The sequence below is a fragment of the Juglans microcarpa x Juglans regia genome, chromosome 7D (assembly GCF_004785595.1).
Source record: "Juglans microcarpa x Juglans regia isolate MS1-56 chromosome 7D, Jm3101_v1.0, whole genome shotgun sequence".
In the NCBI taxonomy this organism is placed as follows: Eukaryota; Viridiplantae; Streptophyta; class Magnoliopsida; order Fagales; family Juglandaceae; genus Juglans; species Juglans microcarpa x Juglans regia.
The window spans coordinates 26,117,300-26,130,733 of NC_054606.1; the positions used below are offsets into that span (position 1 = coordinate 26,117,300).

General features: G+C 36.6%; 2 protein-coding genes and 1 pseudogene across 2 annotated transcripts; 1 reads left to right on the plus strand and 2 right to left on the minus strand.

Annotated features, from left to right (window-relative positions):
• The first annotated feature begins 499 nt into the window (after window positions 1-499).
• LOC121239790 lies at window positions 500-1,921 on the plus strand (annotated as a pseudogene).
• A 600-nt stretch (window positions 1,922-2,521) lies between these two features.
• LOC121238334 (tubulin alpha-5 chain) lies at window positions 2,522-6,053 on the minus strand. Its single transcript, XM_041135170.1, has 5 exons — window positions 5,801-6,053; window positions 4,746-4,960; window positions 4,470-4,669; window positions 3,652-4,160; window positions 2,522-3,032 (listed from the first exon to the last, which is right to left on the minus strand). Exons 1-5 carry the CDS (start codon window positions 5,911-5,913, stop codon window positions 2,720-2,722), a joined length of 1,350 nt encoding a protein of 449 aa, XP_040991104.1. The 5' UTR covers window positions 5,914-6,053; the 3' UTR covers window positions 2,522-2,719.
• Window positions 6,054-11,013: 4,960 nt separating this feature from the next.
• Window positions 11,014-11,736, minus strand: LOC121238256. Its single transcript, XM_041135084.1, has 2 exons — window positions 11,551-11,736; window positions 11,014-11,490 (listed from the first exon to the last, which is right to left on the minus strand). The coding sequence occupies exons 1-2, from the start codon at window positions 11,734-11,736 to the stop codon at window positions 11,014-11,016; spliced, it is 663 nt and encodes a 220-aa protein (XP_040991018.1).
• Between the last annotated feature and the right edge of the window lie 1,698 nt (window positions 11,737-13,434).

Consider the following 13,434-nt stretch of genomic DNA (forward strand, 5'->3'; position numbering starts at 1 on the left):
CATTTGCAATGGAGAGTGTTTGAATTCATATTGCATTCGTGTGGACATTATTTTAGGGAACCATAGGCGGCACTCAAACAAAAAGGGTTGAGTCATAGCCTGTTCGTAACAACCTTGACAAAGAAATAATCGACAGACATAAGTTGATGAATTATCGTAAGTTTCGTGTCCCCGTAGCCATTGCCGGTGACTAAAAACTGACGAGCTGTTTTGTCGAAAGAAGCAATAGCATGGGATTCATTCCAATGGAGAGTCGGGTACAAATACGTGTGAATCACACTTTTTTGGCTTTACTCTTAAATCTCCAAGTGTCCCTCTTTCGTGACTTCCACGAACCTCGGCTTGTTTATAGTTGACCCGACTGAGAGCTTTTTCTTTTTTTAATCTGTTTTTACTACTTACCCTATGTTATGTGCCTATTTGTTTCTCTCTCTTAAGAGAGAACAAAGAGACGTGTATGTATATATATATATATATATATATAGAGAGAGAGAGAGAGAGAGAGAGAGAGAGCGAGAGAGATTTATATATATAATTGCTAGTCTTCTCCTAATGTTGAGAAATCAGTCAAATTTTGGAAGGAGTAAAAGGAAAGATGACATGCTGACAAGAAACATACGACGAGCTCCCCACTAACATTACAACTCCCAAAACCTCCTGCCTTCCCTCCTATAAATCAGCCCCCCTTCCTCCTTCTCTAACTTAAGCTCCTTTCAAAAATTAGCCATGAAACATCATCTGCTTCAAAAACAGCAGCATAAAGGAGTTTCAGCCAACAAGCAAAGCAATTATAAACAGAGGACTACCAACTATTGCAGAAACAAGTTTGTTGGGGTGAGACAAAGGCCTTCTGGTAAATGGGTGGCAGAGATCAAAGACACCACGCACAAGATAAGAATGTGGCTCGGCACCTTTGAGACTGCTGAAGAAGCTGCTCGAGCTTACGATGAAGCTGCTTTCCTACTTCGCGGTGCAAACACCTGAACCAACTTTGCCACTCATGTCTCCCCCGATTCACCTCTCTCTTTGAAAATTAAAAACCTCCTCCATCAGAAAAAGACTATGAAACACCACCCTTCAGCAGCCACCACATTTAAACCGAGTTCAAGAATTAGTTCTAATAGTTGTCTCACTGATTTTTGAACTCATGATAGCTCTAACTGCAGATCTACTTGTAATGCTCCATTTAGTGGCAAAGAGCAGGACCCCCTGATGGTTGGGGATGCATATAGACCAAACCTAAGCAGCTGCATCACGGGACTTGAATCAGATACCTTTCATTCTGATCACCCGTGGCCATTCCAAACTGGCTGTGATCAGCTTCCATTAATTCAAGAGAGGCTGGAGTATCCCAAGCATGGCAGTTTGTTGCCTGCAGTTACAACAGAGCTAGAGCTAACAGAATTTGAGCAAATGAAGTTAGAGAGACAGATTTCATCATCGTTGTATGCGATGAATGGAGTGAATGAGTACATGGGGAATGCATATGATGCTGGTGATCCTCTCTGGGATCTTTCTAATTTGTGTCACATGTTCTGTCCAAGTTGAGAGAGAGATTGACAGCTGTCTTTGATTACAACAAAAAATATCTGGTAAGTTGGAGAAATTCTACCATCTTTGGCGATGCAGAGAGGACAATGAAATCATAATGCATGGAGATCAAGACTATTTGGTGTCAAATGCACATCATCTGTGTATTACACAAGCAGGGTTTCCAAAGTGCTTGGAAGTCTTTTATATAACTAGTCAAGCTCTGTAAGATCTTTCATAACGCCAAAGTAATTCTATTGGTTTCTATCACTGTCCATAACAGAATAAGAAAACATTCTTTGGTTCATTGAGGACTCGCTAGTTTTCAGGACAATGAACAGCCAAAGGTTCAAGACAGTCGTATTAGAATTCCCATCTTTTGAGAACCATGAATAGCGCTTCAGATCAAAGTTGATAGAGTTCCGACTTCCATTCCATCCTTTATAGTTGGAAGAAGGGGGAAAATTTTTAGGGAAAATATGTAATCTCTCCGGAGATGAAGCTAGAAAATTATGGGGGGAAATGTACTTATAACCCTCTATACTGTGTATTCCAAATAACCAACATTGATACGTAGATTTGTAACCTATTAAGTTTTTTTATTAAGTTTTTGTAGTTTGAGGGTGGAGTTCAAAATGTCCTTTTTTATACCCCTTTTTTTTTGGGTTCAAACAAGTACCTTTGAACACCAGGACTAATCAAGCATCATTTCATTCCTCTTACTCGTCCTGTCTTCCTATCAAAAAAAGACAATCGAAAACGCTAACAGACGTCTTTGAAGACAATTTGATTATAGCTGCTAGACTAATGGACCAGATGACAGGAGCTATCATCCTTCATGAACACGCATCTTTCTCAATAGAGAAAGGTGAAATAAAAATGCATCCAATAGTCAAATTATCTTCCTGTTTTTTTCGTCAGATAGTATGTTCATAAAGAGCTGTAAATTATCTGGATAGTCGCAAAGATTACTGAGAGATACTGCAAGTCATTATCAAGTAATATCACTTCATTATTACAAAAGAAACACAAATTCAGAATATAGACATAGTTTTGACAATTGACAACATTTTTTTTTATCAGTAACTGCATAAGAACAACATTAACACACGAAATAGAAGAACAGGTAGTTGGAGTATCAGGCAAAGGCAAACCCCGTGAAGCAGAAGCTTACTTTCGCAAAACAGCCTTAGTAATCTTCACCTTCCTCTTCATCCTCTACACCTTCGGCACCAACTTCTTCATAATCTTTCTCAAGAGCAGCCAGATCTTCTCGGGCTTCGGAGAACTCCCCTTCCTCCATGCCTTCACCGACATACCAGTGCACAAATGCTCTCTTTGCATACATGAGATCAAATTTGTGGTCAATACGTGAGAACACCTCTGCCACTGCCGTGTTGTTGCTGATCATGCAAACAGCTCGCTGCACCTTGGCAAGATCACCCCCAGGTACAACTGTTGGAGGCTGATAGTTGATGCCACATTTGAAGCCAGTTGGGCACCTGTCAAATCCAACACAATGATTTTTCAGGACTATGGCAAAGTAGTGTTAAAGGGCGCAGTGCTTAAGAGAGTACATGGCAATTTGTCCATCTGGGAGAGAGCGGGTGTCAAAGAAACACAATTAAGTCACCAAACCCTTAATCCACAGTTACCATCTCAAATCTCTTAACAATTTTTACTTTAGACATTCATCCACATGCAAACAACACACACAAGCCTACATTACTAAACAAGATTCAAAATATAATTCAACTTAAGGCATGTTTGATCTTTTGAAAAGGAGGCAGAAAAGCAAAGCAAGAAATAGTTTAATTATCCTGTCTTGATTACCGAACAAAAAAAAGGTTTAATTATCCTGTGACTTGTTGCTGACCAACCAGAATAATATGGGTTAGGCATTATATGAATATATAGCAAGTAATTAGGTCAAACAAGTTCAAGTCAAGGAAAATTATACCAAGGGTAACCTAATTTTTTTTTTTTTTTTTCGTAAAACAAATGCTTCACAAAAGCATCATTCCCAAGATGAAGTTCATAAGTATGCTTTATTTCGTCCAACATTAATTAGGTATTCTTTAGTCTTGGTGAGTTGAATCCAACTCTGTTTTTTTCCCTTACCAGTCAACGAACTGAACAGTTCTTTTGGATTTGATGGTGGCAACTGCAGCATTAACATCCTTTGGGACAACATCTCCACGGTACATTAAGCAGCAGGCCATGTATTTCCCATGCCTTGGATCACACTTGGCCATCATACTTGAGGGCTCAAACACTGCATTTGTGATTTCAGGAACTGAAAGCTGCTCATGATATGCTTTTTCGGCTGAGATGACAGGAGAATATGAAGAAAGCATGAAATGGATCCGAGGATACGGTACAAGGTTTGTCTGGAACTCAGTAATGTCCACATTGATAGCTCCATCAAATCTTAAAGAAGTTGTCAAGGATGATATGATTTGAGATATCAATCGGTTCAAATTGGTATAAGTTGGCCTCTCAATATCAAGGGATCTTCGGCAAATGTCATAGATAGCTTCATTGTCCAAGAGCACAGCCACATCGGTGTGTTCAAGAAGAGAATGAGTAGAGAGGACACTGTTGTAAGGCTCCACAACAGCCGTTGAAACCTGCAATAACATGGAAGTCACTAGAGCAGAACCCCTCATATTGGCTCTATCTACATATTGAAACAATTATTCTATTTAAATTAAAGCAGAATGGGGATCATTAAGTATAACAAAAGAGCTGCCATCATATAACTAGAGTTCAAGCGCAACCACACTATCTTTTAACTCTTCCAAACATATGTAATTGAACCATCTAAAAATGTTAACAGCCACCCATTTTTAGAATTATCACATCAGACAACAACGTGATAATATAATATAAACTTAGACCAAAGAGAAAAAGACTACAAGATTGGTGATTATCTTCACCTGGGGAGACGGATAGATGGTGAATCCAAGCTTTGACTTCTTTCCATAGTCCACAGACAGGCGTTCTAACAACAGGGACCCAAGACCAGAACCAGTACCACCACCAACAGCATTAAACACCAAAAACCCCTGTAAGCCAGTACAGTTATCAGCTAATTTCCTTACTCGATCCAGGCAGAGATCTACAATTTCCTTCCCAACTGCAATACAAACACGAATCAGGTTAAACCAACAAGATATAACATGTATACACTTGTGGAATTTGCAATCACTCACCTGTATAGTGCCCTCTTGCGAAATTATTTGCGGCATCTTCCTTGCCAGAAATTAGCTGCTCGGGATGAAAGAGTTGTCGGTAAGCCCCAGTCCTAACTTCATCGATAACAGTTGGTTCCAAGTCAACAAATATAGCCCTAGGCACATGCTTGCCCGCACCAGTCTCACTAAAGAAGGTATTGAAAGCATCGTGTGCAACTCCCACCGAAGTATCACTGCAAAGACAGAGGTTCATAACCACCCCAATACAATTTTATCTCGGGAAATGCACAGACCTAAAATAGTTAATTACTTCTTTTTTATAAGTGAGATTTAACGCACTAAAATTACATCTGTAAACTCAACCAAATCTTTTTTTTGATAAGTAATTCATTTTACATTAAAAAAAATCTAGTTGCTCCATTGTTCTCCCAAAGAAGCAAAGAACTGAGGGAGAGATTATCAAAAAACGTAGCAACACAATCAATATCGCTTCAAGGGAACGAGTCATGAGGGAATTTGATCTAATCCGCACTGACCAGATGATGAAGCGTTTCCAAAAAAGCAAAAAAGAGGAAAGGACTTCAAAAGAAGCTAAGTTAAAAAATTGTTTCAGGAAACAGATTCGAGAAGCAGAGAGCCAGAGACATGGCATTGGAAAAGAGATCTTACAGAACCGAAAGAAATGGAGAAACCCTAATTGCCCATCAACCAGAGGAGAAAGAGGAGGCGAACTGATAAAAAAAAAATCTGGCGCACATTAACAGCCATTAATGCATCAGATCAAAATTTTGGGCAATACCCATCTTTGAATTCAACCAAATCCGACCTAAAACCATAAAAATCCTAACTTACCAAACCAATTTAGGTAGCTGTCAATTGTATTTTTTTAAAAATCGACCAACATTCAGCCCAAACCATGCACGGATCTTCAAACCATATCCAAATATAATGATACCAACAGAAGGATTTCTACTTTCAGATTCATTAAAAATGACAAAAGTACCACATGGGTTTCATTGCAATAGATCAATCCACTACATATTGTTTCTGCGTGGAATAATAAGAAAAATTACCTGGGCATCATGCCATCGGGCTGAATGCCATGCTCGAGGCAATAGAGCTCCCAGCATGAATTCCCCACCTGAATCCCAGCCTGCCCAATGTGTATGCTTATTATCTCTCTCATTATCCTTCTTCTTCTGCTCTATCTGCGCAGCTTTTGATCAGAATCGAAACGGTACCTCCGTTGGTTTCTGTCGCAATATGGAAAGCAAACGACAGTGCTTTCTCGATGCTTGCTTAAATAATAAAAATTTCGTGTTTTTTTTATTAAATTTATAAAAATGTTATTACAATCTTTTTAATATTTTTCCAAGATGTTCGATAAATAAGTAAAAATTATAGATAGTTGTTCAATGGTTTGATGTAATTTTAAAATATTTTTCAACATTTGATGTCATATTAAAAAAAAATTAACATTTTTATCATACTATCAAAATACAATATAAATAAATAAATATAATAACACATAAAAATAAAAAAAGATTTATTTATAAGTCTTATTTTTTACACATCCAATACAATGCTATGGAATCTTTCCCCATCAGCTATTTTAAAATAATATCAGTGTTTTTATTTTTTTAAAGTTATGATGGATCATATTATAAGTTATATGTTAATACACCAACTTATGTGTATCAAAACTCAACAAATAATATTAAATATTATATGAGATGAATATTGTATCCTTTTTTTAATTATAAAAAATATTTTAAAAGATAGAATACTCTACAATAATAATATATTTGATGATTGGAGGTTATAGTTACCAATTAATATTAAAACATATATATATATATATATATATAGTTTTTGTGAAGAAGAGTTTTGCGTTATATAGAATGGAATTTGATGAATTATTTGGAGTCCGCATAAAGAGTGCCATTTGGACCCCCCCCATCCGTCTGGCGCCAGCCTTTTATTGGGACCCTGTACAGCTACTTCTCCATTCTCCAACTTTCCAAATCAAATGCCTATAATATTACCTCTTTTCTTTTTATTGGGCTGGAAAAAGTAATGTCTTCTTGTTAAAATATGTGTTTCCTCTATAAAAAGAGAACAAATCAGAAAAAAAAAAAATGATTTCGAATATTTTAATGGCAGCTTACAACTCCTTTTGCTAACTATTAGATAGATGATTACTCCATAGTAGAAGACCACAAACTTATTTTAATACAAGTATTGATTCTTTAAATTCATCATAATTAGTTTAATATTATTATTTATTTTAGATTCGAGGAGTTGGATTTAAATAGAGAAGATTATTGAGATTCTTTGAAGAAATAGGCTGTACATGACTTATCTGTCGTTCTAGTAGAAACAAGCTTTGCATGGGAATGTGAGAGACATGGAGATCAGTTGGGATGCCAATAGGCTGTGGGAGCAGATGCATGATATTAATTTAATTTGCTTGGTAATGGTAAGTTGGCCTTTCACATGCCAATATACCAACTCATCCAACTTCGATTTGGAGCTTAGTGATAACTTACAACCTCAAATGATGACCACGATATCCCTTATCCTATACTAAATTAAGTTTCTCTCATGGTTGCTGCCTCTGAATCCTCTGCCCTCCAGTCTTTTACGTCACCATCCATTAGTGATGTTTCTTTTCCATATTTTCTTCATTCAGCCGACCACCCTAGTGCCATTTAGTCTCCTCTATTCTTAATGAATATAACCATTCCACATGGTGTAGAGCCATGAAGATGGCTCTTGAGGCCAAGAACAAATTCTTTTTTGTTGATGACACTCTCCAAAAACCCACTGATGATGGCCAATCTTTTACTGCTATTTGTATTTATGTTGATAACATTTTGTTGACAGATAATGATCTCTCTACTCTTAAAGATGTCAAAGTTTTCTTAGCTGACCGTTTCAAGATCAAAAACCTTGGTGCACTTAAATATTTTCTTGGCTTAGAAGTTGCTCGCTTGCCATCTAGTATTTTTCTCGAGTCAAAGGAAATACACTTTGGACATCCTCTCTGATACTGACACTTTGGGATGTTGTCCTACTCCTTTTCCGATGGAGCATAATTTGAAATTGACTCCAAATGATGGTAAACTTCTCTTAGATCCTAGTACCTACCGTCACCTTGTTGGTTGTCTCATATACCTCACAGTCACTCGGTCTGATATTGTCTTTTCTGCTAATATTCTTAGTCAATTCATGCAACAACCACGGCAACCTCATTATCAACCTGCCCTTTGTGTTCTTCGATACCTGAATGCCTTTCTAGGAAATGGAATTTTTTTCCTTCTGCCCTGCAATTTTGAGATATCTGCCTATTCAGATTTTGATTAGGCTAGTTGTCCTACCACTCACCGCTCGACTACGAGGTTCTTCATCAAACTTGGTGAGAGTCCTATATCTTGGTGTACCAAGAGACAATCCGTTATCTCTTGTTCTTTTGCTGAGGCTGAATACCATGCTATGACCAATTCCATTTGTGAGTTAGTTTGGTTAAAACTCTTATTTCATGACTTGGTTGATCCTCATCGATCCTCAGCCCATATTTCTCCATTGTGATAATCAAGATGCCCCTCATATAACTCGCAATAAGCTTGTTTTCCATGAATTACAATTGATTGTTATTTAGTTCGTGAGAAGTTAATTCATGATTGCCTCATTTCCCACTATAAGAAAAATGGGTATTTGTGACTTTTTTTGTAACGAAAATGACTATTTGTCATGAAAATAGACTCATTTTAGCTGAAAATAATCATTTCGCTGTAAATAATTGGTCGCAAATAAGCAGTTTTCTTGTAGTGGATCCCCAACCCATGGTCTGGCTACCAACCAACTCACAAACATTTTCACTAAAGCACTTGGTCGTGAGTTATTTCATCATTTTGTTTGTAAATTGGATATTGCGGATCTTAATGGCCAACTTGAAGGGAAGTATTAAAGATCTTCAACCAATATTATAGATCATAAACACAATTAATGTTGCGTCTGTTTTTCCTTTTAAATACTTGTATACATTATTTTAGAACGATATTTTCTCCTTCATTCAACACAAGTAAATATAAAATGGATGATATTCTAAGTAGGCTTGCACACCGTTCAACCCGTACTGGTTTTGGGCCCGACCCGACCCGTGTCCAGCACATCAAGCAAAGAACCGACCCGACTTTAGTCGGGTCAACCCGTCTGCCAATTTAGAACTTAAAAGTCGAAATTGTCCATCGCATCTCATCCTTCATTTCTTGAAGATTACAGACACGAGAAATAAGAAAATTTTTCTTCTACACTACAAAAACCCGTCTGCCAGTTTACAACCCAACAAGAATGGTCGATTGAATTTATGGCTTCGCATCTTCCTCTCCATTCTCCAGAATCGCTTCGCTTCCTCTCCTTCCAAACTCGCTGCCGATCAATTCTTCCACTTTTTCCATTTTTGTATCGACGACATTTTCCTTGATGGGGATGAGTTGGGTCGCGTGATGTTTTTCTTCGGGCTACCAAAATATTTGAAGGTGAGCTTTGTTGATAAATCTTTGGTTGCTTGGTGGACGAGGGCTTGTGATGAATTTATAGTTGCTTGGTGGTTGGTGGACGAGTTACTCCTCTATTTTTCTTATTTTCTCTCTGTTTGAGGTTGTACTTGTTGCTTGTTGGAGTCGATGGGGAAGACAAATGGAGTCGACAATGATGACGAACGGAGTTGACGGTGATGACAGAGAGAAATTGGGAGGGATGGCAGCTAGGGTTTGAGATTTGGGGAGAGATGGCAGACGGTTTGAGATTTGGGGAGTTTTAATTGGATCGAAACCAACAGTTAGCGGGTTTGACCCGCAAGTTAGTTCAACCAGCTTTTATCAATCGGGTCGGGTCGGTTGGTACGGAGGGTGCGGATTGACGACTTTTCTCCACAGCCCTAATTCTGAGTCCCAGCTAGCTAGCTGGCTTCATATTGACTGCCCGATTAATAGCAAAGAATTAGACGTACAGACTGATCGAGGAGTACTACTGAGAGCGAGAGAGTGGAGTAGTGCCATCAGTGAACCCCACGTCCCAGCTTATTTATCTTTCTTTAGTACTCCACACTTGTTATACACTTTTCTATCTCAAATACATTTTGCAAATTAAAAAATGTATGTGTAATTAATACTACTGCCACAGGAATAAATATCTCTAGCTAGTACGTACTCTGATCTATATATAATTACAAAATATATAGGATGGATGCATGTCATATATGCGGCGAGCTGAGGATATGGCAAATATATGTCACACTTTCAAACTTGATAAATAAGATAATCATCAAACTAAAGGGCAATTGATCATCTCGATGTCCAAACAGGCAGGCACTGTAGTTTCGTATTGGTTGGTGGGCTCCTAGCTATAGCTCGCTAGACGTACGTACAGATCAGATGCATGAATGAGAACTGGCCGGCCGGCATTTTGGTCGAGTTATACAAGATATAAACCAACACTAAGCTGGCGAAAACATGTCTTCTTCATGCGCAGACAAATCCCAATTATATAAGCCTGCTTCATCATGTATACAGGTACCCTTGGAAACTTCATATATATATATATATATATATATATATATGTAGTTGTTGTGTACCTCGATCTGCAGAAAAGCCCAAAGCGTGCTGGCTGCCTCACATGTACGTACGTAGCATTATATATATTTTTCTAATTCTTTTTGCGAATCTTGACTAATTTTTGGTATTTTCACCCGTAGATATATCATTAGAATATTACATTCTGTTATAATCCTAAGAGTTTAATATTTAATTAAATTAGTGTCCAACAGTTCTAGAACTTTTGGATCACTGGTTGGGTCTTTAACAATTGGTATCTGAACAGAGAATATATCATGAGTTCAAGTCACGGAGGAGATGATCTATAGGCTGGATTAAAATCTTGATACTTTGTATGGGTATAATGTTAAGTCATTGAATACTGATAGATGAATGAAGCCGCCAAAAGAGAAAGGGTTACCAACGGGTCAGTGTCGATAGAGTGGGCCGCTGTGGACGTCGAATTCAGAAGCGTGGTGAAATGTTATGATCTTAAGAGTTAAAGGTTTAACCAAATTAGTATCTAACAGTCCTAAAACTTTTAGATCAATAATTGCGTCTTTAACACATTCATATCATCATGAAGTGGATATATAATAATTCAGCATAAACTTGCTTATATATACATTACTTTCTAAATGATCATGAGTTTTAAACTTTTTTTTTTTTTTTTTTTTTTTATAGAGAAATCAAACTTTATTGATAGCTTTAACAAATGAATGAATACATTGAGGAAATTTCTCTAGATCAATCATAACGTCAATGACACCTAAAACATCTTTACTTAAGGCATGAGCAGCCTTGTTACAGTCCCTCCCTATGTGGTTCACTGACCATTGATCAAAAGAAGCCAGAGTCTCAATGATTTCTGATATGAACATACCAAAACAAGTGTCATCTACTTCTAGCTTCTGGATCCTTTTAACAACTTGAAGAGCATCACCCTCAACTATGACCTTCTTTAGTCCTAGATCTTTATAGAAAATGACAGCTCGAAGTGCTGCAAGTTCCTCTGCTAAAAGTGGATCAGGATATAGATCTCTATTTATCCTTAAAGTGGCAATAACAGAACCTTCCCAATCTCGAATGATTGCACCAACTCCAACCTTACAATGAAGTTTATCCACTGATGCATCCCAATTAAGCTTATAAACACCCTGAGGTGCCTGTCAGTTAAGATTTGCTTTATGTTGAACTGTTGATGGGTTGACATTATTGCTAGTAACCTGTTGGAACTCTTGCAACAGAAGCAGAGAGTGGTGCATTAGCATGTTTGGATGAGTAAAAGCACCTTTGAACACGAAATCATTTCTTCTAGTCCATATCTTTTGGGAAAGAAGTGAGAATTCTTCCACTTCCTTTGTTTCTAGCATATCAAACAATTCCTCCATAATATCCTCGAAACCTTTCATTTCAGACTTGAGTTTTTGAATTCTGATTGAGCATTGCCCCCACACATCTCTGGCTGAAATACACTCCCATAATGCACGCTCGACTGTCTCAAGTTCCTAGCCACAGATAGGACAGATTGAACTATCTACCACTCTCCTCCTGAAAAGATTAAATTTTGTGGGAAGGGCATCTAGACAGGCTCTCCATAGAAAAGTCTTGCAAGCTTGAGGGATACTCAGATTCCAAAATTTTGTCCATGCATGTATCTTTCATTGTCTGCACACAGATTGTTGATCCTGCTTTTGCTCTTGCATATATAGCTACTCTTAGGTGATGATACATTGAGTTTTAAACTTAATGCATGCTGAACGTCGTGATGATCTCTTAATAAGATGTCAATTAGGGAATATTGCATCTTAATATATAGATCCAATTGTTATATGTACATGTGCAGATCAACTTCGTAGACATGATTTTTCTTAGTTTTCCCATTAATTTCTTGCCGACTTGCGTGACTAAAGCAGTTTTAATTTACGACCACGCATGCGGTTGACTAATTATATATATATATATATATATATATATATATATATGTGGACTGTACTTAAGTAGTCTAACATGATGCATGACAATTAGCCAATTAAGTATTATTAGGTCATTAATTAATTAGACACATGATATAATTATATAATGGTAGCTGATACTGATCGATCAGTCTTGACTCTTACTCAACAGAAAGTCAATGTTGATGCAGTAGCAGTGGTGGAGGATCATCGAGTTCCTTTGAACATTGAAAAACGTACAACTACCACTGACCCTAGCTAGCTGAAATCATTTCAGTACTATGATCTTATGCATTAATTCTACTTTATTCTTATCTGCTAATTCTCAATTTCATGAGTAATCTAATGCAATATTGTTTTTTTAATTTCATGAGTAGCTAGCTAATTATAGGCAATATTATTATTTCAATTATCATCTTCGGATTAATTAAGAAACTCATTCAACATATTACTTAATCTTATCTATTTGGATACAGAGATATCTCATCTTATCTAATTTTAATTAATAATTTCACTACTATTCATAAATTATTTCAACTCATCTCATCTTATCTCATCTCACTATCTAAACATGCCTGTTATCACATTGTTTTTTAATTAATAAGCTAACTATTTATTTCTAATTAATGTTTCTAAAAGATTAATTAAGTAAAATTGCTTGGATGGTTGTGGTAACAAATTAATTTAGAGCCAAAACATTATCTAATTTATGCAGCCAGTAGTACTAGATCATCCATATCTAAACTATGCAGCATTTGGTTGAATCAATTAATTTAACCATTTGTTTGGTAGAAAAGAATCTTAATTTCTAAAGTGGTTCATGGGCAATCAAGTGATTATAATACTTCCAACAATTCATTTATACATATCAAACATACAAATTTTCATACCTTTGATATTTAGGAACTACAATAGGAAGTTGGATTACCTTTAAATTATATATATATTTTTTATTTTAGAATCACAATGCTAATCTTAAGACTTATGGCATTTGGACACTTGGAGTTTCTCTTCATTCTGTTAATAGTAGTGAAATAATTTTTCTTATTAGGTTTTGAGATATGAGGTAAAAAAAATTGAATAAAATATTATAGAGTAAAAAAATTATTTGAATATAACTTTTTAATATAATTTTTGTTTTGGAGTTTGTAAAAG

What these genes read in the sequence shown, in the direction of transcription:
- LOC121238256 (XM_041135084.1), bottom strand. Translation starts at nt 11,736, where the DNA reads ATGAAAGGTTTCGAGGATATTATGGAGGAATTGTTTGATATGCTAGAA. An exon ending in TGTTGCAAGAGTTCCAACAG is followed by an intron (nt 11,491 to 11,550) that starts GTTACTAGCAAT and finishes CTTAACTGACAG; the next exon opens with GCACCTCAGGGTGTTTATAA.
- LOC121238334 (XM_041135170.1), bottom strand. Translation starts at nt 5,913, where the DNA reads ATGAGAGAGATAATAAGCATACACATTGGGCAGGCTGGGATTCAGGTG. An exon ending in CGCAAGAGGGCACTATACAG is followed by an intron (nt 4,670 to 4,745) that starts GTGAGTGATTGC and finishes TTTGTATTGCAG; the next exon opens with TTGGGAAGGAAATTGTAGAT. An exon ending in ACTGTTCAGTTCGTTGACTG is followed by an intron (nt 3,033 to 3,651) that starts GTAAGGGAAAAA and finishes TGGATTTGACAG; the next exon opens with GTGCCCAACTGGCTTCAAAT.